General features: G+C 35.6%; 1 protein-coding gene across 2 annotated transcripts in view; it reads right to left on the bottom strand.

The window, feature by feature from the left end:
• agap3 (ArfGAP with GTPase domain, ankyrin repeat and PH domain 3) overlaps nt 1-23,130 on the bottom strand; it is a 143,019-nt gene extending 119,889 nt beyond the window's left edge. The window contains exon 1 of one of the 2 annotated variants that reach the window (XM_052542900.1): nt 21,998-23,130. In XM_052542900.1, the coding sequence (XP_052398860.1) occupies nt 21,998-22,364 (367 nt within the window). In that variant the 5' untranslated portion in view covers nt 22,365-23,130. Of the gene's footprint in view, nt 1-17,070; nt 17,108-21,997 lie in introns of those variants that run through there. The other variant, XM_052542902.1, reaches the window with a different exon arrangement.
• Nucleotides 23,131-25,953: the final 2,823 nt, after the last annotated feature.

Raw genomic sequence — 25,953 nt, 5'->3', positions numbered from 1 at the left:
ATGTGACGCTGAAGACTGGAGTAAAGATGATGAAAATTCAGCTTTGACCCAGGAATAAATAGTTAAAAATAAATAAATATAAATAAATAAATAAATATAAATAAATAAATAAATATATATATATATATATATATATATATATATATTACAGTTGAAAACCGTCATTTTAAATTGTAACATTTCACAATATTACAGTTTTACTATATTTTTTATCAAATAAATGCATTAAAAAACTTCATTTTACATATGTATGTGTGTGATTTATATTATTACCATCAGAAATTCAAAACTTATTATGAAAGTATTTGAATCTATTGTCAGCTAAGGTTATTTTATTATTTCTATTATTATTATTATACGGTTTTACACTTTTTACTCTAATAGTGGACAAAAAATATATATATAATAATAATAATTTTTAATTATTATTATTATTTTTATTATTTTTATTATTATTATTATTATTATTATTATTATTATTATTATTATTATTATTATTATTATTATGTAAGCAAAAATTATCACAATAATTTAATAATAATAATTTGACTTTAATTCACTGAGAACAATTATACAAAACAAATATTTTCCAGATATATATATGACTTTAAATTCACTGACAATATGCCGTGCTGCTATATTTTTCTCACATACAAACATAAAAATCTATCAGTCTATCTCTTGCATTAACTGTGATGACATCAAATCTCAGTAACCTCAAGGGGGGCGACAGAGCTCAAATGTGGTATTAAACCAGATGTGTTTGGCTATTCAGCTAGCTATCGAATAACCATATTCATATTATCTGCCATCCTCTGCTAAATGCGTTTCAAACATCATGACCTCAGAGAAAACGGACTAACTAGACTGGCCTTGCCATCATCCGTGGCAGGATATGATAAACAGCTCATTAAAGAGAGTCAGAAATATTTCTCATGGTTTACAAACTGCAGAGATTGAGCCTCGTAGCTCACGTGCCTTGCAGCACATTTAGACAAGAAACACAACACGTACGAGGTCACGAAAGCACACACACACACACACACACACAAACGCTCCCACACAGCGGTCTTCAGTGAAGGATGAGGTGTCACGCTTTGAGAAAAGCACTATTCTGATCTTCCTCATTCTCTCCAACTGAAGTTTATCCCATCAGTCCTTTTTCTCCGTTACATAACAGCACCTCTTCCGCCCACCTCTCCGCTGCAGCTCTCAATGGAAGGCACACCAACACAGATTCACATTATAACGTGCTGGAAGACATGGACACATGCACATGGCACACTAAACCCCATACACACGGAAACACTCTGGAATCCTTCCCCTCTCTCTGTGATGCATCCTTCCTCTTCCTCTATCCATCCTTCATCGTTTCAATGAGATCCCTGACCTTTCAGCTGAGGTGTTGCACATGAGCCCAGGACAATAAAACACCATACGTCAAAACTGAATTATTGCAGGGCAGGAGCAAACAGATACGGTCGGACTAACCGGGCTTTCCATCTGCAACGGTCCACAACTGGATGACCAGGTGCGAAACACAGACACATCGAAATAAGATTTATTTTTAAAAGAAACACATTTAACCTTTATCTGTCACTACATTTTTATTGTTAGTAAAGGTTACGTGCAACAAAAGCAACCAAACAGGTTTTCACTTTTTTTGACATTTTTTACTATCTCTCTGACCTTTAGAGCCAAACTAACATTTGCTAACGTATCTTTATGATTTTTAGTATGTAAAAGACTTTTATTACCAAATAAAAGCATAGTGGAGAAAAAAAAATGCGGACAGCTATATATTTACCTTTTAAAAGGATTTATTTACGGCAAAACAATTTCATTTTATAAATAAATGTTACTATTTTAAATAAACTTTTAATGCAAAATTTGTATAAAATATTAATATATTTTATTAAACTATAATTATATGAGCATATAATATTAATATAATAAAAATAAAGAAATGTTTTAGAATCATTGAGATTTTTTATTATTTTCATAAATATTTAATGTATATATTTTTTCATAACTTTTTCACATAAAAGAAAATAGAATATTTTTAACTTATTGTCATTATTTTAATAACAATTAAGCATATTTTTCTAATTATACAAAATATATATTCCACTTTTTTACTTTAAAGTAACAAGAGATTTGTGAATGAGAAAAATGTAACAAGCACATTTTCCTAAATTCGAATTATTTTAACAGTATTTTTAACATATTATAGCACAAAAATTAAACAAAGATTTATTAATATCAGCATAAAATAAATGCAACAAACAGTGCCATGATGTGCAGATTTTTGCATTACATTAAAAAAATTAAAATAAAGTTTACAATTTCAAATAGTCGTAAAAACTCACTTTTATTTCCTTAAGGAAAATATTAAAAGTATATATTTTTAATATTAAACAAACTATATTTTTTTTAGAATATAATGTTATTATTTTGACAATTAACCACATTTTCCTAAATTCAATTTATTTTTACTGTATTATAGTAAAATATATTACTGTGAAAAATGATTGAAATCAGTATAAAATACCTCTTTTCTAACATGAAAGTGATTTGTATTTTTAGATTTATGTTAATAAAAAATTAAGAAGTAAAAAGTAATAACATATTATAAAAATATATTTTTCCCCTTTAATTGGTGACGTACCACACAGCAAGCTTTTAATCAGGGTTAGGACAGTCCATTGGCTGTACTATAAGCATACTGAATGCTCTCCTGAGCTCAATCTGACCCTCTGTTGCTCTGAAACACTGTCTCTCCCACAAGAGCTCTCTGGAGGAGTGTATGAAGAGACAACGCCGACGTTAGCGCTGTCGATTCTTCTCGTTTCCACTCGCCCACATCCACCCACCCACGCATTCACTAACACACACGTTCGCTCTCACTCTTTTGTGCCAGCAAGCTCTCCCCCATTTACAACTGGCCCACTTCCACATCACAGCATTGTGATAAAGAAGGTACGAGTAGCACCCGTGCTCTGTGGGACAAGCTATAGATATCACTGCTTCACCCTGACACCTAAATGAGAGCCCTGGGTCTTCAGCTATACAGAATAAGTGTGATCTGGACAGTGTTTCCGGTGTGCAAAAATAGCCGAACTTCAGATATTCTAGTCATTTGATGATAACATTAAAAGACTCAAAGGAATCCTAGAGGCTGGTAAAACAATAATTGTTTTGCTTTTTATGCCTCATGAGCAGATGTAAATTAAAGACAAGCATTCAATGGAAGTAATGTTAATGCACTAAGTAATAGAATATGAATTCTTAAAATGTGCACATTTTATATAACCTCCATTAAAGCAAATATCTGGAGCTCTTATGAATGCATCAAATCTGCAGTCTTACCCTGAACTCTGCCATTTCCCTTGTTTTCAGTTGCATTTTAATCTACCACATTAAAAGTATTGTAATATAAGAGATTTAAAAACTCTTCATACACAACGTAAAATAAAAAGATTATGCTGACTTACTACTACTACTACTACTACTACTAATAATAATAATAATAGTAAAAATAAAATAAATAAAATAAAATAAAATTAATCTGTAGTTGATTATCATTCACCTTTTTTTACATTTTCTGGGGAAAAATGTGGGTGGTGGTTGTTTATAAACAATAAAACAAAAGATTATTTAAAAAAATAAACAAAACATTAAATGGTTTATACAAAATAAAACAATAAGTTAATAAAACAAAATAAAATAGTGGTTGTTTACAAACAAAACAAAAGATTATACAAATAAAATGAAATAGCTACGATTGTTTATACACAATAAAACAAAAGAAAATGCTAAAAATAAAATAAAAAAACTAAATAAAATAAAATGGTTGTTTATAAACAATAAAACAAAAGAAAATGCTAAAATAAAATAAAAAACTAAATAAATAAAATAAAACAAAATGGTTGTTTATACACAATAAAACAAAAGATTATGCAAATAAAATAAAATAAAATAAAATAAAATAGAATAACTTGTTGCTTACTAGTCCAGGCATTACAAAGGGCCCACATTCAAGTTTAAATCTAGAGTTCACCAGTTTTATCCTCGGCCAGGTGGAAATAGTAAGTGATTAAATGTTAAAAAAAAGTTATAATGCACCTCTCCTCAACAAGCCAGAAGATTTTGAAGTTTAATGCTATGGTTTAAATGTCTGTTCAAAACATTATTAGCAGCCATCGGCCATTAAGCTTTAGAGGTGAAGGCAATGCCCTCCATTTTCACAGTCTTTCTTTTCTAACAGGTAAGTGCTTTTGAGTTGAATTTTCTTTTCTTTTTTTTTCTTTTTTTACAGTGAGCGGATGAGAAAAGGAAGTGCATAACGCGTTTGAAAAAGCTCAAGGCTGGCGGTGCTGAACGTAGCATTTCTCCTGCCAGCTTCCCGCATTGCTGAAGCAGCGTCCATTCATTCCTACTGCTACTAGTGAAAAACATCACCGCAGACGCAGGAAGACTCATCAGAAAGAGAGAGAGACACACACAGAATGCTGACACAAGGGAAGCTGCATTTCATTTTCCCCTCGGTTTTGTGAAAGATGACAGACAGATATTCCAGTCCGCACATTTGAAAATATGAAACCGTTCGTTTAGAAGCTTTAAATGCATTCGATGTACTGATTACAGGACGTCTTTTGACAAGGATACTTGATGACGGCTCTTGATTTTATATCACTGTTTCACTTGCCACAGTTTGAAGAGCCCATAAAATCCAAACTAGAGATTTGTGTTTTCAGCTTCATGTATTTTGAGGTAAATCGACAATCTGTGGTGGCCCAGAGAGCCCAAAGCAGCGACCCCCTGGATATTTTAACAGAACATTTGACCCACTGAGATACTCTTGACCCTTTACAATCTGCCTTTCCACAGAACATTGTCTCTGTTGTTAGCTTAAGGTGAGAGCTTTCTTTTTGTTTTGTTTTCAGCACCACACAACTCTTTTAATGTATTCTTTTACGTTCACAGATTTACATCTTTAATTAAGCACCATAAAAAATGGACTATATTTCACTGTCTAGTATAAGATACTAATTATACAATATTTGCTGATTATAAAGTCCATTGTGATGCCGTAATGAACACCAATTGGACAGCGACCAATATTTACAGTCCCTCCAACATAAATTATCACGGGAGTCAAATAATCCATGCAACTACTGTATAATTTCTAAAGATGCTTCCATTCAAAATTATTGTGTTTTGGGTGCCAAAAGTATCGCTAAATGATTGCTACTGGGTAAAAATAAAATTAAAAAATTAAAAAAACGTAAATATTCATAAAATATTCATTTAAAAAAAAAGTCCTAACTACCTGTCTAATCTTTTTGTATTCTATCCATTTTCTTTTTATTGTACAATTATAAAAAAAGACCTCTTGCATTAGCTTGCTCTATTCTTTTTCTATTCTATTTGTTTTCTATTTGTGTATTATATTATTTTAAAGCCCTTGCTACGTGTACTGCATTTAAGCTAACCGAGACTTGATATAGCATTTATATATATCATTGCTCTTTTATTGTTTTTGATTGCTTCTGTGGTCCTCAATTTGAATAAACGTGTCTGCTAAATGACTAAATGTAAATGTAAATAAATCATATATAAATAAAATGGATTGATGGGTAGTTAAGTATCAATAAATGGTTGCTGATACATGATATTGGTCTCTATCCATGCCATGGGTCACTCATTCAACATTATTCCCATGATTTCGCCATCATTCATGTCTGTTGCATGAATATCACATGATAAGAACACAATCATTAGCAATAAGACTAGAGATGCCTGCTTCTGCAAACACTGCTAATTGCAAACATTCCTCACGGAGAAAAAAAAAAAATCTGCCTGACTGGCTAATGATTATATCATCCGGCTGGGAAAACCAACTCATCTAATTAGTCCACACTCAACTAGATCAAATGCTGATTGATAAAGCGCTCTAAAGCCGTAAATGATAGAAAAGCAAAGACGGATGACAGCCGCGTGCCTCGCTCTGCCTCCAAACGCCATCTACATCACCAATGCAGCTCTCTAATGACCTTCTTGTTACAATGTCTCCATAGTAACCGCTTCCTTAAACAGGGTACCATCAGAAACTTCATTCATATTTATGACCGCAAACATGCCACTTTGCTCATATTTCGCACGTAACCTCCAGGATACATTTTTTGCGAGTTTGAAAACTGCTCCCCCTTTTCTAGGAGTTGTTGATTTGTGTTTGCCTCTCAGTGTGTTTTTGTGTTTGCTGATGATGTTGTTTTGCCAGCAGGTATTCTTATGTAACGTGTTATTCTGCATTTTCAGTGCTAGAGGAAAACCAAAAGCAACCAACCTCTCAGTTTTTCATTATGAGATTCTCAGAGACAATTTGTAACAGGTTTTCAAGGCAACATTAAATCTCTTGGCTTTTTTTATCAATGCGAAACATGAAGAACCAGCAAAAAAAAAAAAATTAAAACGCTCTGCTTTTTAATATAATGAGGCTGGTGGACTGTACTGGACTACTAAACGAATCTTTCAGTAATGACTGAACGTCCTGACAAACTGAAAAGAATACAAGTGATGGAGAGGCGGTGCTTTAATTCACAGGATCCTTACTGCAGTGTTCAGTGTTCGCTCCCTTCACACTCAACAGGGGTTACCACTCCACTTCACAACATTAGTTCATTCGGAAGACTTTGCAATGTCATAAAATGCAGAAAACACAGAAATAAAAATAATAATAATAGAAGTAATAACATAAATACTTTTGTATAATACATTTTTCATTTATATAAAAGTATATAATGTGTATTAAATTGAGATTATAAAATTAAATTCAAATATTACTTAATTATTAAATATTATTGATATTTCATTAGTTTATTAATTACATTTTTAAAGGCTTTTAAAACAACTAAATATATATATATATATCAATTTAATATAATTTTACTAGCCTTCAAACCACTAAGTTTTACCCATTAGTTTTTAATCAATTAAAATATAACTTTTTAAAACTTTTTCTTTAATATATTTTCATAAGTGTTTCAATTATACATAAAAATGCATTATGCTGAGTGACGACTGGACATTATTTCACCCGTATTTTTACATTTTAGTTTCATAAATGCATTTAATACGCTTTTTGTGTATATAAAATCACTTTTGTAAAGTTAGTTTGATGCACCAAACACAAAAATGGCACATCTTGTCTTTGAACCAAATACATATTTTCAGTTATATAAATGTATGTGTATTAAGCTCAAACAAAATACAAATAATTAAAATGTAATATAATTACTGTAAATATAATTAGGCATTCATTTTGCGTAAATAAATGCACACATAATTTAACAAAATAAAAACACAGAACCTTCTATCAGGCTATTCTTTACATACACACACACACACACACACACACACACACATGCATACATACTTATTAACATATATTTTTACATATACATGCACACATACCAGCCCCCCTATCAATTGGAGCATGGCAGGTATTGAGAATTGTGGGAACACAGGAAATAGAGAGGCAAACAAGATCATCCAGCAATTCCCTCAAGAGCAGATCTGGTCCACTGATCTCAGTCCAGCCTCCCAAAGCTAAATTCTAACAAAGACTAAGCATGAAATGACCTCAAATCAGCACTGATCTGCATTTGCTACTCTCAAAAGAGCGCTCACCCAAAGTGATGAGCAGAGCCGCTTTCCTGGAAAAGAGGATTGTAGAAACCTAAAAATACACATCAGCTGTGGGACAAGAAAGAGACCCCAGTCAGCTCTGTGACAACGCATTGGGAAGGTCAGGAATTTCATATTCACAGGAAAGAGCAGATGTGTTGAATCATGGGATTACTGAGATATCTGCACCAGTTGTAGAGAAACAACACATGGATGCTAGTGCAGAATTAATAAATTGACCAAAAACATCTCTGAATGCACAATTTATTGGGACTAGATAGATCAGAGCATTATGTCAATGAATGTTATGATTTTTTTTATCATAACATTTAAAATTAAATAAGAGTGGATTTAAAATTTGACTAATTTAGAAGGCATACAACTAGATTACAACAGATTTTTCTTGAAGAGCATTTTCCTAAAGGTGCCATAGAATGAAAACAATCACAAACAAGGTTTTTGCAGTTGCATGGCTGCAGTGTGTGAAAACAACCAGCATATAATGGTAAAAAAATCCACCCGCTCATGTTTTTATAATCCCAATAAATCATAAACAGTCTTTGAAAACGAGCAGTTTGAGATTTCTCCTTATTATGACATCATACTTGGAGAAGTCCCGCCTATTTGTTATACTCTCTGCCCTATTAGCATATACACAGCCCTGAGTGAGAAGCAGCAGTCCACCATTACTGTTTTCTTGCTGTAGCTGCTGGAGATACAATCTCTGCGCCAAAGGGGCATTACAAAGTGTTGTGTTGCATTTAAAAGTACAAATACAAAAACTGCACGTTTTGGTTTATACCCTAAAAGTGGCAATTTCAACAAACTATAGAAAGATTATCTGTGGGGTATTTTGATCTAAAACTTCAAATACACACTCTTGGGACATCAGAGACTTATTTTACATGTTGTAAAAAAGAGCATAATCGGTCACCTCTAAAAAAAATCCAAACAGACTGATCAATTATTTATCTAAATATGAAAAAAAAAAACGTTTTGACTAGTTTTTCACTTTGATTTTAGTCTTACTTTTTTTTTATTTTTTTATTGACGTATTAATAAAATAGCATATTTTAAATAAGTATATAATTTAAATAAATCATTATTTTTAATAAATAACAAAGACAAAAAAATATATATTTCATGATTTAATTTGTTACTAATCAGAAACATCATAAAATCAATATCGTTTAGAATTTTTATATTGTGCATCCATACTGAAAGATATGAAAAAATATAAGTCTGTAAAGTAATTATTTGCAGTGTAAAAAAGCTAATCCCACCATTAAATAATGTTTGTCAAGCTTTCTTATGTACAGAATGATTGGAACCGTTTATGTGACTATTTTCCACCCACTCACTATTATTCATTAAAACTGCAACTGTAACTTAAGAGTTCTGTATGTAAATAACCTGAATAACCTTCTAAAGAGAAAAAAAAATACTGTTTGCCATGATAGAATTTACCCAAGCAGCAATATAACAAAAAACAAGCAAACTACCCAAAGTCACATTCGTAAAACAACTGAAAATTGCCTTTTCTAATTTTCTAATTTTCTATTCTGCCAAAGAAACAAAACTGAAATGAACACCTCATTGAAACCAGGACAAAAAGAGAAGGAAAATATTTAGCTTAAAATTCACGCAATCTACCATCACACACACAAACAAAAGAGAAGAAGGGGAATGAGGGAATTCACAGTGAGGTGCCAAGCATTGTCCCCTCAGCTCCAGCTGGTTTTGCCAAAGGACACCCATTCTCCTGCTGCCGTCTGCAAGAATCAAGGGGAGAACCACCTCCAAATCACTTCACAAACACCGCCTCTGACCAAAGAAGACAGAGTGGTTGAAAAAAAAATTGCCTAGTGCAATATGGGGGGTTTACACATTAACACGCGGCCTGTCGCACAGTGGCTGATTTCCAAACCTTGGATTACGATGATAAAAATCTAAAAGCGAATTGCTGTCCGGGGCAGATTTTGGCTCGTGTGTGTTCGTGAAGAGGATCCATTCATGTAGGCTCAGTAGCGTGATAAACACATGAATCCTCTTTAATGCAATATCTTACAAAACGGTTGGTTTTGAAGCACGTTTCAGTTTAGTGCTGAAGGCGGACACCCACAGTCATCAGCAAAAGCTGTAAAGTAAAGAGCCAACACTCCACTCCTGAGGCCTCCGCTCCACCCCCATGTGACACCCACAAAACAGCTCTTGGAAAGTTCTTTACAACCCAGCGAAACTGGCCGCTAGTTCACACCAAATCGCATTAAGTGAAGGTGGATTATTCTCACTCATCCCTTCCCCAAAATTTTGAGGGGAAGTATATTAGCTCAGGTGGGTTAAATGGATTTTCTTTCAATTGTATGAAAGAATCATTGAGATTTGCAAACAGGATTTAGTTAATGGTCCTCCATTCACTTCTTCTGACCTCAAACCTAGAAAGTAGTTCAAATGCAAGATTCCTCTTTGTGTACAAGGCTTGTCCTCTGTAAAACCTTGGTCTTTTTAAGGTTTGGACACTGACATATGTAGTTATGCAGGAACCAGGCTTGTGCTTAACATGATAACCCAATCAGAGATCGTGTGTACATACATATAGATAAAGAGGTCTTAAGTAAACAGTTGGTGTGAATGGAATATAGGCTAAACTAACATGAAAGAAACCGTGAACAGAAACAAAAAGCTACTACTGTACATGTAGCATATCAATGTCAAGTAAGACACTTTTAAACTGTAGCTCATCAAGCTACAACATAATTCGTTAGCTAAAGTTAGCTACTATTTGATAGTAGCATGTAGTGTAGCTAACTGCATTGAAGCCATTTTTAAATATATAACTATCCAATGCTATGAATTATAATTTAAACAGAGCATTTCTGACACAAAAGCAAGGGATCTGAATGAATAAATGAACATTTCAATATCACTTATCGAATTTACACCAAACAGAACTACAATATAATTTGTACAATAATAAAATGTATCATTACAATACAACACAAGACACATTATCCAATCCAACATATGAGAAAAAGATCCATTTAGGCTGAACCAATTCACTATGATGAATCAGACTTTCCAATGCTCAATATGAGAGAAAACGGTTTAGAATGAACCAAATCACTAAAATGATTCACTTTCCAATGCTTCATTTTTGAGATAGAACAGTTTAGAATGAACCAAATCACTAAAATGATTCACTTTCCAATGCTTCATTTGTGCGATAGAACAGTTTAGAATGAACCAAATCACTAAAATGATTCACTTTCCAATGCTTCATTTGTGAGATAGAACAGTTTAGAATGAACCAAATCATTAAAATGATTCACTTTTCAATGCTTCGTTTGTGAGATAGAACAGTTTAGAATGAACCAAATCACTAAAATGATTCACTTTCCAATGCTTCATTTGTGAGATAGAACAGTTTAGAATGAACCAAATCACTAAAATGATTCACTTTCAAATGCTTCATTTGTGAGATAGAACAGTTTAGAATGAACCAAATCACTAAAATGATTCACTTTCCAATGCTTCGTTTGTGAGATAAAACAGTTTAGAATGAACCAAATCACTAAAATGATTCACTTTCCAATGCTTCATTTGTGAGATAGAACAGTTTAGAATGAACCAAATCACTAAAATGATTCACTTTCCAATGCTTCATTTGTGAGATAGAACAGTTTAGAATGAACCAATTCACTGTAGCGAATCAGACTTTCGATACTTCATATGAAAGATCAACAATTTAGAACAATTTAGGATGAACAGATTCACTAAAAGGAATCAGACTTCCTAATGCTTTATATGACAGAGAACCGTTCAGGCTGAAGTGATTCAGTATAATGAATCAAACTTTCCGATGCTCCATATGAGAGCGAAGAACAGTTTAGAATGAACTGATTCACTAAAGTGAGTCAGACTTTCCAACACTACGTATGATAGACAGAACCATTTAGAATGAACCAAATCACTAAAATGAATCAGACTTTCCAACATTATACAAAAAGAGAACCGTTTAGAATGAACCGATCTGATTCACTCAGTTGAATCAGACTTTCTAGCAGTATGTGTGAGAGAGAGCTCAATTAACAGTTAACTGCTGGAAAGAGTAGCTTGTAAAAGGGATTTTGGAAAGAACTCTTTTCAACAGAAAACCCTATTAACTATGCATCATTACAAGTAGTTATTAATGAATCACCCTAAACAATTAATTCTTCTGCACACAAGAGTATCACTTTGCGCAAGTGCTTCTGATGGTCTATGGGCTTTTGCTTCAAAAACCAAGTGCTCATGGGAAAAACGTGTGTGTATGTGTGACAAGAGCCAAAAGCAACAGCCGAGTGCTGTGTACTCCAAACAGATCCATCAAACCATGAGGAAAACAAGCTGAGCGGAGTTTACTAACACAACCTTCACTCAACGCACACTTCCTGCCTCAAGCAGAGACAAGTAGGTAAAGAGCAGCTTCCAGAGCCAAAAAAGGATGTCCTTGAAAGCTGACTGACGTATGAGTGAAAAACTGTGACATGACCTTGTTTTAGAATTGCCATGAATAAATTCAATTTAACTTGTGCAGGTCTGAAATCCCTGCACGGGACGATATATGCTCTATGGCACATGCCGTGGAACTATTCTACTTCCTGCTCCCACTTATGGCGTGCTCCATTTCTCCAAGGCCGTACTAATGCTGGAGGACGGGGGTGAATTCGTGAAGAGGAGCCAGAACTGTACGGCAGTCATGCTCTTGTGGTTCAGCCTGCGTCACGGGGATCCGTATCCAACCAGGTGGCATCCACTGCTGGGCAAACCAGGGGAACTGTTGGGGTACGCCTGGATGATCCCAAATGAATGTAAAGCCTTTGTAAGCATGTGTAGATACAAATAAGATGGTCTCCACTGTGTTGTGTGTGTTTGTTTGAATGTGTCGATCCTAACAGCGAGGAGAACCGGGATCTTTGGCAGGATTCAGTCCCTGTTCTCCAAACCCTCCTCTCATGTCACAGACCATCTGCTACTCAGCAGCCACGCTGGCGCCGGAGATGAGGCGTACTGTTCTGGTCCAGATGCCTATTCGGCTGTACTTACACAAAGTCAGATCCATCACCTCCATAACATGGTGAGAAGATCGCAGATCAGCGTCATATCCCACGCTCAAAATAGCTTAGCAAAATTCCTGAGAAAAAACCTACAACAGTTGCAATCAAATCTAGCATCAATGGGGGTCATGTTTCAGGTTCAAGGTGAACCGACAGCATTTTATAGCATGTAGATTACCACAAAATTAGTTTCCACTTGTCCCTCCTGGTTTACAGTAAGACACTTACATTGCAAGTAAATTGGGCTAATCTGTAAACGTTAAAAAAGTCACTGTTCCGACAGTACAGCAACAAGAAGTGTGTGATATGCATGATAGCATGATCTTAGTGCGAATAACTGCTTATTAACCATTTTTGTTAGTTAAATTCATCTCTACAACCATAACTTAAATTTTTCACTTGAAAATAGGGGTGTGTGATAGATATCGTCTACATTAATTTCGTAATTGTTGTATAAACTATATGCAATTTGACATTATCGAGTCATATCACAACAACTAGACGAATACACACCCAGAGAGTGCACACATACACTTTGAGATGTAGGTTAGACTACAGCACAAGCACATTTACGGTTTCTCTTTATGATTTAATCTATTAAAATACATTTAGAATTCCACCAAAATTCAAGATAAGAGGGGGCAAACATTCCCCTGTAAACCTTTATGTCTTTTCTATTTCGATCATTTGATATAGTTAATATATATCAAACAAACAAAAGTTTTTCCAAATATCGGTACATTTGCAAATATAATATTCTTTTTTTTTTTAAAAAAACATATAATGTTAATACAAGATGTTACTATTAACTGACTTGCATTTTAGACAAATTCCTGTTTTTGCTCTATTTTGTCAATGAAAATAGTTTCAAACAGAAGAATAGCAAAAGCTCTGAGAGTCTGAGAGTTGTCCATGGCAGTCCTAATCCTGCCAAAATACCAGCACAATTACATGCTACATATAGTTATCAACTAAATTCCCGAAAATATAGAGATATAATTTTGTCACTATCGCACAACCCTACTTGAAATTTTCTTAACTTGTATTGAACATGGAATATAAGTATACATTTGCCATAAAACTAACAAAATGTAAAAAAAACTGTACATTTAGTACCCTTAAAAGGTACACCTTTGTACCTTATCTATGCCTAAACGGTGTATTTTAATACTAATATGCACTCGTTAGAAGTATAGAAGGAACAAAGCCTCATAGTCATAGTCCTCAAAGAGCAACTAAAATTTAGAAATAGAATTAACAGTCTTGCTCTAGGGTGCAATAGTGAAGTTCAGAAAAATAAAAAGTGTATATTCAATAGTTTGGACTACAGAGAGTGCCTCTTCCGCAGATGATCCCTTGACCACAACCAAAACACAGTCCCCAGGCTTTTTCTGTGAAGCAGAACATGTGTGTTCACTTAAGAGAAGCAAAAAAAAAAAAAAAGATCTGCAAACAAGCGGAGAGAGCACCTTTGTGTAGTGGGAACAATGGCCTACATTATGTTCCAGAGATAGGCCGTGGCTTCAGAGTTTCCCTGCTATGAAAAGATCCTCTTCACGAGTAGCTTTTTGACCTGTGACCTCTCACATTTGCAACATCGGAGGCTCGGAGCATCCAGAGTGCACCAAGTCCAGGGTGGGACTGAAACGCCGAATGAGAGACTCCAGAAGCATCAGAAGCTTTCTGACAGAGAGCTTTTAAGACTAAACCACGTGGATCTGAAAAAATCCAATTGAGTGAAGCATAACGCTCTTGTTTTGGATTTTCTATTGACGTCGCCAACGTGTCTTGTTCCAAAACAATCTCTTCGGTGAAGAGCTGAAACAGATGCACAGACTGAATGATGATCACTCGCAATTAACAACAGCAAAGATGAAAACTGAAGACAGAGATATCCGTAAGACAGAGCAGAGGTAGATTTCTCATGGATGAATTTGTACATTTGATGGAGAACTTTAAAATGTCCTTAATAAGCTCATTTCCATCTTATTCTTTGAGTAGTCATACGCTCATAACTAAAACACTTTCTGCAAATTCTCATGAAAATTATTTTCAAAATATATATAAAAAAAAGGGACCTTGGTTGACAATAGAGCCTTTCGCACCACTTTAGTTCCAGAATTATATGTACAGTACTAAAATACTGGTACGATTTTGCACAAACGATTTCCCAGTACCATTTAAAGGGTTGCATTCACACCAACAGTGTGTACTAGGAAGTGACATAAGCCTGGCGACAGCGACGTCATTTGTGCCCGGCATTCAACAATGTAAACAAATAAAAGAACAACGTTAACAACAGGTGGATGGAGGACATGGAATGTCGACGTATACGTAACGCGACTGAAAGAACGGAGAGGAGGACTAAGAATCTCCAAAGATAACTGGCAGTGCTACATTTGCTACTAGTTCCTGCACTTCTATCGCTGTTCTCCATACTTGCAAAATAAGTTGACACAGTGTTTAATGTATGTTTACTCAGCATTTTAAATCATGGCGGGTGAGGGTGTTTTCGTACGCGTTTGGCCAATCAATGTCTACTTACATCACGTGTAGTACCAGTTGTGTTCGTTAGACCCTGCTCCGCAGTAGAAGCCAAATTGGTTCTCGAAAGAGGCAGTATTATAAATCACACCCAGTTCTTGCGGTCCGAAAACGCCAAAAAGTGGTTTGTTCCACAATTAGTTCTAGTACTACGGAAAGGTTCCCGTGGTGCGAAAGTCCCTAATCACTTATGTTTCTGAATACAAACTAAATTATTCTTAGTCTATTCCTTTTTTTATCCACTCTGCAATGCACGCAGGCTGCTCTTGAGTTTTAAAGTATAATAACAATGGCAAAGCCACAATACTAATATAACAGCAAACGCACCAAACAATACCAACACTTCCTTACACTCCACTTCCATAGAAAAACCATGTTTCAGCCGTAAAACCTTGCTTTTAGTCCCTTTAAGCTTTTAGTTTTCTTTTCAGGAGGCAAATAATCTGTCTTTAATGTCCTAAGCACAACCATGAATATAAAAAAGAAAGAAATAAATAAACAAGATACTGAATAAGCCGCCTGCAAGTCTTTCTGAATTATTGATTGTGCATTCACTTACAAAAATGGGAACAATCAGTGGTGAGCGAACTCATAAAACACTGTTCCTCAAGCTTTGAGAAGCAGAGCGAATATCAGAGGTGTTTTTTTAAACTCCTGTTCTGTTCCAATCTTCAGCAAAGCTATAAGGCTCCGGTTTCTAAGCAACAGGCGCGCTTGCAATAACGTAGGACGGTCGCAGTAGTATCTGCAGTCCAGACACACAGGTGCATATTCACATGACAGTTCCTTCTGCAAGAGCGTCACAAGCCTCGCTGCAGTCAAAATGCCTGTGGAAACTCCCCCGTGATGCAACGCATGCAGTGAAGCGATAGCTTTAGTGCAACGTCACGCTCTGCATGCAACGCATCACAAGGAAATCACTGCCTGTATTCTGACTGGATCTCTTGCAGAAGAAACATTTTGGCCTTGTGCATGAGCTGACTCACAACAAGATATTTCTGGCAACACTTTCAATTATTTCGTAATGACAGTCAGCAGGGTGTCAATATAAAAATGTCAAGCTGCACATGCAAACGTCAAACAGCTTAATTTGATTCCGTTCCAAGAATTTCAGGAGGTTCTAGGAAGACAGACAGCACGAAATTAAGGAACAAGAATGTTGCGCATAGAGATTTATGCTGCTTATGACAAAACAGCGCATATGTAAATTTCTCAGGCATGCCTTCAGTAAAAGAAAATATTTTATTTTTTATTTTTTACATAAAAGCACAAATAATGTGCAGTATTACAAATTCAAAAATCCTAGTCAAGGCTTAAGAAGTGTAACGGTGATAGAAAAAAAAAACATTTTAAAACAAACTGCTGGAACATAATTTGCATAACAGTTTGAGCAGCAAACCATCATAAAGCCTGTGAATGTGAAATACATTTTAATGAACACCAAGGTCGTCACGATACATTTCAGTAGTCAATATTAGTGGAATTTCTTGAATTCAATACCACAGCAAAACAAATATGCTACATATTAAATATTAATTCAATACATGAAAACTATGGCATGTAGCCTTCAAATATTTCTCAGTAGGTGAACACTGTAAACCCCCTCCCCCCATCCCAATTTTTGGAAATCGACCAATAATAAAACGCTTGATATCCCCACATGCAACTATCAGAAAAGGAGGGAGTCTGAATTTCAAAGAGAAAGTTAACCAAAAAAGTCATTTTGTCATGATTTACTCACCCTCATGTTTCTCCAAACCTGTATGAGCTTCTTTCGTCTGTTAACACAAAAGAAGATATATATAAAAAATTATTTTTGTAACCATACAGTTGCTGATAGCCATTAAAATCCATAGTATTTTTTTTCTACTATGGAAGTCAATGGCTACCAGCAACTGTTTGGCTGTCAACATTTTACTTTAAAATACGTTCTTTTATGTCAACTCATACAGGTTTAGGGTAAATAAAGGACAGTTTTTTTGATTCTGGATTTTAACTTCAGCTCCATTTTGCACTGTGGTTTCATTTAGACCCTGATGACATTGAATTCATAATTCTGTAAACACCAGTGAACATCCGCTGAAGGTCGTTCAGATAACGCTGACAAAAAGAATTAAAGCGAAAGAACGGCCACAGCATCGCTGCGGCAGAGATCCCAAGTCAGAAAATTTGCTGATATGGCATCAGTTATAGCAGCATAAAAACAACAGCAATTACATTTCCACTTTTTTCGGAAGCTGTCCCAAGTGACGATGATGGCTAGAAAGCACGTAAAAAAAAAAAAAAAAAGACAAATTCTGAAAAATATTTATAAATCAATAATAGCAACACTGTACCACCTACAAAATGATATGCTAAGAAACATACTCAAAGTCTTTTGTCACCATGAAGTTGCTAGGGTGTTGCTATGTGCTAGCTAGTGATGTGAGTGGCATGACATGATTTATATTTTCTAGGATACTGACATAAAATGTAGGAGGATTATGTAAATAAATACCATGTAAATAATACAACCAAAGGGGCATGACAGAGGTGAAAGAGAAGCAAAGAAAACAGATATCTTTCTGCCTAGAGGCATCTTGTGCTTGAGTGTGGAATTGCTTTGATGAGTTGCTGATAAGCTTTATCACAGCTAAAAAAAGAAATACACAATTGGACAGATTTGAGCTCTTTTACAAAACCTGTAATATCACATTAACTTTCTGTGTTCTCTAATAACTGAACATGCATACATAAAAGATACAAGAGTATTTGACAGATGGAGGCGGATTTTTAATTCCCAAAGCACAATGCACTTCAAGCTGGACTTCACAGACAGTCTTAAAGTATAGCTATATTTCCTCCAGCTAAGATTAAATCAGATTGTTGACTAGTTTCCAAACCTTTTAGCATAGACCTGAACCAGTAAAGATAAAGGACGGTCACTATTCTAGCAGAGGACTGTTTGGAATGAAAAACTGTATACTATTTTTATAAAAATAAAATATATAATAAAAAATGCATTATGCAAGAAACAATCACATACTGTTATACACACAGCATTTATTTCCCCCTCAATATTCCAATGATAATTCAGGGACTTTTTAATCACTTTTTTATTTCTTTATGCTCATAAACATTTTGAACCGTTTAATTAAAGAAGCCGGTTTCTAAATAAGAGTAAACTCAGAAACATCACCCAATTATGTGCTTGCTTTATTTAACTTGGAAATAAAATTTGTACAAATCAACACTTTTTTTTTTTTTTTTTTTTTTACAGCTAATCAAATAAAGTGGATGCACTGCAGATTATACTAATTCTGGCTCATTCGCCATGCTGGAAATGGAAAGTAAAGTTTAGCAGTATTGCATGTGGTGCCTTTTGTTCCCTTCTGCACATTTTAGAATCGGTAGTATGTAAATGCATACAGACAAATTTGCATATAATATGCATACGTACTGCTGAAATAGTAAAGGAAGTATTCCATTCACTCGCATACAACAGATGATTTGCATTGCACTGGATGAATCAACTAATGGCAAAATGACCAAATCAATATTTATCCTGTCATCAGCTGTTGATTGCCATCATTTGATTTCTTTTGTTCAATAAAACATCCAGTAGTCAAGGGCACAACAACTAATGCTAATAAACTAATAAATATGTTCCATCTGCTTTTAGATCCAAACCAATCCAAATCAATTATTAACATGCAAGGAGATATTCTCAACACTTACACCACAACTATTGGTCAGCAAGCTGGAGATCAATAGCATAAGCCGCCTCTGTCGTATAGGCTAGACGTTCTGTGATACATCAAGTGATACATCGCAATTATGATTTTCCATGGCAACAGTAAGACCTCACAGCTTTCTGAGGATTTCTTTACAGGCCGGTTGAGTCAGCATCAACCAGAGGTGATGAACACTGGTCGTTACAGGCATTTGCAGTAAAAAAGGGTAACTAGTGTTTGTCTGAGAGGGCAAGGTTATTTCAGGTCTGGAACAAAAACTGAAAAGTTTCTGGAAAATGGCAACATAAGTTTTCCATTTCTTTATCTCAATGAAATGACTTATGCAGCCAACAACTGATTGATCATAGGCCTCATGGATCTGAGCTAATGCACCTCCATTTTTGAGTAAGAAAGCATTATTTGTGGATAATTTTGGCGATGTTCATTTAATTATTTTACTTTAACTCAATGACTTGCACAGGCACTTTTATTATACTTACAAATTGTTGTGCAGTTCTGAAAATCCTTTACCTAATGTAGTTTTCCTGGTTGAGAATGACAGATCAATGAGAGCCACAACCAATCAGTTGCAAGAAGAAACACAACCTATGCAATTTTAAAGAAACAATAAAAAAGAATAAATCCAATATTTGGTAATAATACAACATGAAATGTAAGCAATGTCTTGAAGGACGGTCATTTTTGACCAGGAACACCACAAGTGTAGGGTGGGTTGAGGGTTTACCAAACAAAGTAGAAATATTATACATTTTTTGCTAGGAATTAGTTCAACCCTGTGCGAAGAAACGAAGTCAAGAGGTTTTACACCAATGTGATACCATTAACTCGCATTTTAAGTAAAAGAAGATCCTCTCTTGGTCAAATGACAGGAGGGCTAAGCTGGATATTATTCACAGTGTAAATGACTCAATCATACTTAGTTAAAAATCACCGGTTTGCTGGTCCAGAGCCAGGGCTGCTCCTTAACCCTAGCGCAAGTAAAGAGGATTAGCAGGATAATACTATTAACACAGATTATTTACACCCTCCACAGTGAAAGATGAAGATCTACACTAATGTCCTGCAATATGCACAGAGCTACTGTCTGAATTACAATGCTTCTGGCCTACAATACAACTCACAATATTGTCAACCCCTCACTGAGATGCTATCTCCATCCTGGCTACTCTATATGGAATACACAGCGATATTATTTTAGAAAAGCATCCAACGATTTGCTCTGTATCATATCAATATATCATCAGCTTTCACATAACTCAGGCTCTCACTCGCACCCACATACCAAAAAGGCAAACTCTAACACTCAAAGTCACCCCCTCGAAAGGGTGTCCGCTCATCCAGAAATTTCTCCATTCCCATTTCTCAACGGTAAAATGAAAACGGAGTTACAAAAGAACGTCCCAGTTCACAGCCTCACCAAATCTGAGATTCACAATCATCTCATTTTACATGAAACCACTATTTATTATACAATACATCAATCATCTCCACATTAATCTTTGAACATAAATGTTCTTATTGACATTTATAGCGTTTCAGCACTGAAACATGGTCATATAACTGAGAAATACTAGACGGTATATAAATATAAACGGTATGATAAGACTGTATGAGAGGATTCTGTAATATCCTGCAATTCTAGAAGTGATGTGACTGTAATCGCAAGGGTTTTGCATTTAAATAACCGGTGACTAAAGCTCATCTTATCTGAACTCTCACCCTGACCATTAATATAAGAGTCAAGAGGTCAGTCTGTAGTAAAAATTGGGAGTCAGAGTCAATGTATCCAACATAATCAAGTTTATGAGGCTAAAAGCCCATTTTATCGAAGACTGATGCTGACAAATTGAAGCGCTGCTCATCATGAAACGATCATATCTGAATTAAGTTCTGCTGTTAAAATCACATCTGACTGGTGTGTCAATATTAATACAAATCTTTGATGTGCATGCACGTACTCAAATTGAGCAGTCGTTCTGGAAGCTCATGGTTATGTAAGATCTCTGCACTTCAGATAATCCGACTAAATGTAGTCTGTAATCCAAGACTATTTCAAAGCATATCGGACAACATAAAGACCATTTACATGAAACTAATACTCAATTCATATTAACAGCCAGTTTATCAGCATGCATTGCACTTCAGGATTTTTATTGCATATTTAGTGATCAGAATCTTCTTGGTGGTTCACGGCCATCAAGTGGCCCATTAATCATTAAAACTGTAGATCAATAATGGCCAGTCCTGACAATACACTCATTTGTGACGTCATAGATTGCCTTATTTGCATGCACAATCAGCTTTTATCTTCAAAGCCATTAATATGGTATTCAATAGGACAGATGTCGTAAAAAAAAATGGTTAAACTTGAGATTCAGAGTAAATGTCTTTGACATAATCAAGTGAAAAACTCACTTTAGGCAATGAATGACTGATGCACAAATAGTAGGTGAGAGGAACCTTGGAAAGCATTTTCCAGGAGAGCTTCTAATGAAACAATCGAATCTGCATTAAGATCCAATGTGGAAATCAAATCTGACTGGCATGTCAATATTAGGAGCCACAAATCTTTGATATACAATTTAATTTACAATGACGTGTTTTGGATGCTCGTGGTTATGTAAGAACTGGGCTCTTCATTCCCAAACAATCCAACTAAAGAAAGTGTAAATCTCAGCTGTATTATTTATGCTTTTCAAAGCAAATCAAACCTATTTTGTGAAAATGGTATCACGACTCAAGTGAACAGCAAATTCCACATTAAAATATTGTAATGCATATTTAGTGAGCATAAGTCATGTTGCTGGTCCCTGGATATCAGTGGCCCCTAATTATTATGATTAGGGATATACACTCATTTATGTCGCCTAGTTTTCACGCACCATCTGCTTCTGTCTTACAATGTTTCATTGTGGCATCTTTTAATACGCTTACCTTCAATGGAGATCACATGCTCGCGGATCTGGTTCTGGAGGGCCAGGTCATCGATGCGCTCGACCAGGTCGTATATTGCATAAATGTTCGGGTGGACGGACTCGAACCGATGGATCTCGGCTCTGATGGCTGCTGCGTTGGATAAAACGAACTGGGAGCCCGACGCACCGGACTGCGCTGCAGGGCCCGATACGGTTCCCGAGCCAAACTGACCCGCCCCGGAGCTCCCGGATGATCCAGATCCGAACTGAGCCGGGGGAACCGGCACCGGTGCCGGTACCGAACCCGGGGTGGGCATGGCGGGCTGGGACTGCTGGGAGATCCCGGACACTGACACCGAGACCGGGACGCTCGACTGGTAATTCATCGTTGTGGATCTGTGAACCGCTCAAGGAATAATAGAAACGCCGCGTTTGGAATGCTTTGGAGAGCGCGCGAGGAATCCGTGCTGCACACTGTAATCTGGTGAAGAATGAGAAGAACAACTATATATGACGCATCAATGGGTTTCCAACAATCCACGCGCCTTGCTCATAATACCAAAACTTCAATCAGCATCATTGTTCCCAGCGACGAGCTCGCTCTTTTGCGCGTGTCCTGTCCTTTTCTGACAATGAATGTCTTTCAGATGGACACACCTTTGTTTTGGGGCGATCTTCTGGACCGAATCTCTCTCTGTTTTGCTTCCCAGCCTGAAGCGAACACAATGAGGCCGGTTATCGCAATGCGCCCGAGTCCATTGACTGACTGAATGCGACAGTTCTACACTAAACTCATAAACACGTTTGAATCCTCTTTTTGGTCCAAGAAGTCCCTCCCCGACACCCACCTCCATCCACTCAGATGTGGAAAGTCCGAATCTTTTAGCGAATCGGTTCATTTAGTGAACCTGTTCGAAGAGTCGAATGTCCGATTTTTTTTTAGTTATCGCTCAAAAGCGTTTCCAGAACCCCTTCGCTGCACGTTACATTCATTTCTACAATAATATCTCTGTTAATACCTACACCTTAAGGTACTGTCTATGTAGCGATATTTCGCACTCAGAAATGTCCATTGTCTTTTTTAAAGCACCTAGCAATATTTGAAACACCGCTCACACATTTATTTTTTTTATTATTAAAACAAGCCTTTTTAAAAGGTTGTGGCCTACTGTTGTTTCTATATCAGACTCCCACTGTTGTTGTGATTCTCACAGCTTTCATTTAAAATGTTTTGTTCATTTTTAGCAACATTGTTCCCTATATTAATAGTAAATTAGCTTTAATTATGCAATATAGTATAGCCTACCGTATATTAATCTTCTTATCTCCCAGTGCTATTTAAGTCCTGTACAGTGATTTACAAACGCTTTGTGAGTCGTCTAACTCTAAACCAAATCATCACAAAGATTCGGTTCAGAAGAACGATTCGGACATCACTAATGCAACGTCACACATCACGTAACTGTTCTTGAAATGGGGGGTAGTGAAATTCGATTGGATGTTTAGGTGGTGTTGGTATACTGCGATTGATGCTTCAGTATTATGTAACCAGATATTTTTCTTGACAGTTTAATGCTTATAATTGTTCAGTCCTTCAAAGACACACACAACAAGTATGCTGCCGTGTCTGATCGAGGGTTACAGCCTTAACGATATTAAAAGACCATAATTTACAATAGCTATAACAGACATTACATCTCAGGCTTGACACGGTTATTGTTGGGTTTGATTCAAATAAAGATGTGATTCTCTGTCCACTGTAAAAACAGTATCAGGGCATCCTCTAGCATTTATCCTAACAAGTTTATTCCTTGCTTTGAAGTACTGTCATGTTACCATGCTATCAGATAAATACTATGGTATTGAATGTTTGCTATTCATTTATCATGGTAATTTCATTTTATATTAATGCTAGAATATATGGATCTGTTATACTATGTGTTCAAATAACAAATAGGAAAATCCTATGGATACAATTTTTATCATTTGTGATGTTAAAACTTTCGCAGCATTAAATAACCATTGGATGGGTAAATAACCAAGATGTTGCAGTTTAACCTCCTAATACTGTCAGTATTGATTGTTTCTTCCTGGGCTTTGGGGAGATTGCTTTTCACACTGTTTTGTTGAATGGTCCGATTGAGTCACTTATTAGGGTTCATTTTGTAATGTGATTAAAATCGACACAATCTCTGCATCTCAGTTCCACAGGGTTTGTGATGTAATTCGCTTCATGTTGACGTTTTCTATCACTTATCAAGAACTAAATGCTATGTGACTTCAACAGCTGAAATCTGCACAGATAACAATATGACAAATTTGCACAATTGATGACAATAAACACCCCCAGCCCGAACCCCCCAGAATATGATGTTATTTTAACAACTGAGACTAATTTATTATTTTGTGTCTAATTTGCAATATTCAAAAACATCTCTGTAAGTAGTCTGAGACATCTGAACTTGAGATATTTTCTGTGGGCTTTATTCATATTCCATTTTACCACGTACCCTTCCTTTGATCTTATGAGAAATCTTGCATCATTAAAATATTCCCACTTGAAACTAGTGAGAATAAAATTCACCAAACTTTATTAATTATACGATAATGGAGATTCAGTGCAGATGAATCTAAGAACAGACCCACTTTAGATAAAAACTGCTTATGACTTTCAGCGTTCTAACATCCCCTGAAAAATGCTGATATTGCACTGCTCATGCAAGAAGTTACACAACATTTATGAGATTCAGGCAATAAAGCACTGAACATTTTTCAGCCTTATTTGAACCCAAATCTCAGAGTCATTTTTTGCATCATCTTTGAGCTTCATAAGCTCCAGAATGAAGATACTGAGAGGAAGCAGTTCATCAAAAGAACTAAACTCCCAGCTGACTGTCATTAAAGGGACACCCAGGAAATAAGTTATAGCCAGTAGCCCTTATTAATAGTTACTGGGTTAATCCAGAGGGAAAGATTATGGTAATTTTCAAATGATTCTGTATTCAAATGTACCGGTTATGAAATATTTTTGGGATTAATCTTTTTAGATGCAACTGAGGGAGGGGAGACATGGGATTTGTCAAACTAGAATGGTGCAATCCAGTGGAGACATCTGTCCAGAGATTGATTGGCAAGCTTCACTAACAGCAAGCTGCTAAATTCAGAGCGATTCAAAGTAGTGGGTCTCCATCTATTGGTCAAATGTGGAACTGTAAGATATGTTCTGCCCACTTTTATCACACATCGGTCCTGAGGAAAAACTACTAAAGATGTGCACTTGAACCATAACGTTACTGATGCTCTCTACTCCGCGTAGATCAATAAAATATAATATGTTTATCTTGAATAACTGACTGACCACATCCAAGCATCTGGTCAGATTTTTAATACTTTCATCTTTGGGTTCTAGTTGTGCGCCCCACATCTTTGTTAGTTTATGGACAGAACTTTGCCTTGTTTGTTGATATTACTAGAACATTTCCTGCATCTTTTGTTTATCAAGGTATATACGTGTATGTGTGTTCAGTATTATTTTTCAGGCTTGTGTTATTTGTTCGTAAAAAAAAATATATATATATCTAGCATCTTAATGCGACAGTATTGCTTTTGAAATCAGCTCAGCACTGTGTGTGTCAGTTTATTGCGGTTCACTATATCTATTTTGCAGAGAGAAATCAACCTCCAAATAACATTTAGATCTTGAAAACACAATATAGAAGTTCTGTGCAAATATTTAATATACAAACTCTCATATGCATACCACACACTATAAGGAATTGATGGCTAAATATGGTCTTGCATGATTAATTTTTCAAAGTTCAACTGCATAAAACACCTCATCTATCTATCTATCTATCTATCTATCTATCTATCTATCTATCTATCTATCTATCTATCTATCTATCTATCTATCTATCTATCTATCTATCTATCTATCTATCTATCTATCCATCTAGTGAAGTAACAGGAACAGGT

The sequence above is a fragment of the Carassius gibelio genome, chromosome A24 (genome assembly GCF_023724105.1).
Source record: "Carassius gibelio isolate Cgi1373 ecotype wild population from Czech Republic chromosome A24, carGib1.2-hapl.c, whole genome shotgun sequence".
Lineage (NCBI taxonomy): Eukaryota > Metazoa > Chordata > Actinopteri > Cypriniformes > Cyprinidae > Carassius > Carassius gibelio.
Note: the sequence above shows the minus strand (reverse complement) of the source record. Positions and strands in the feature narration are given on the sequence as shown.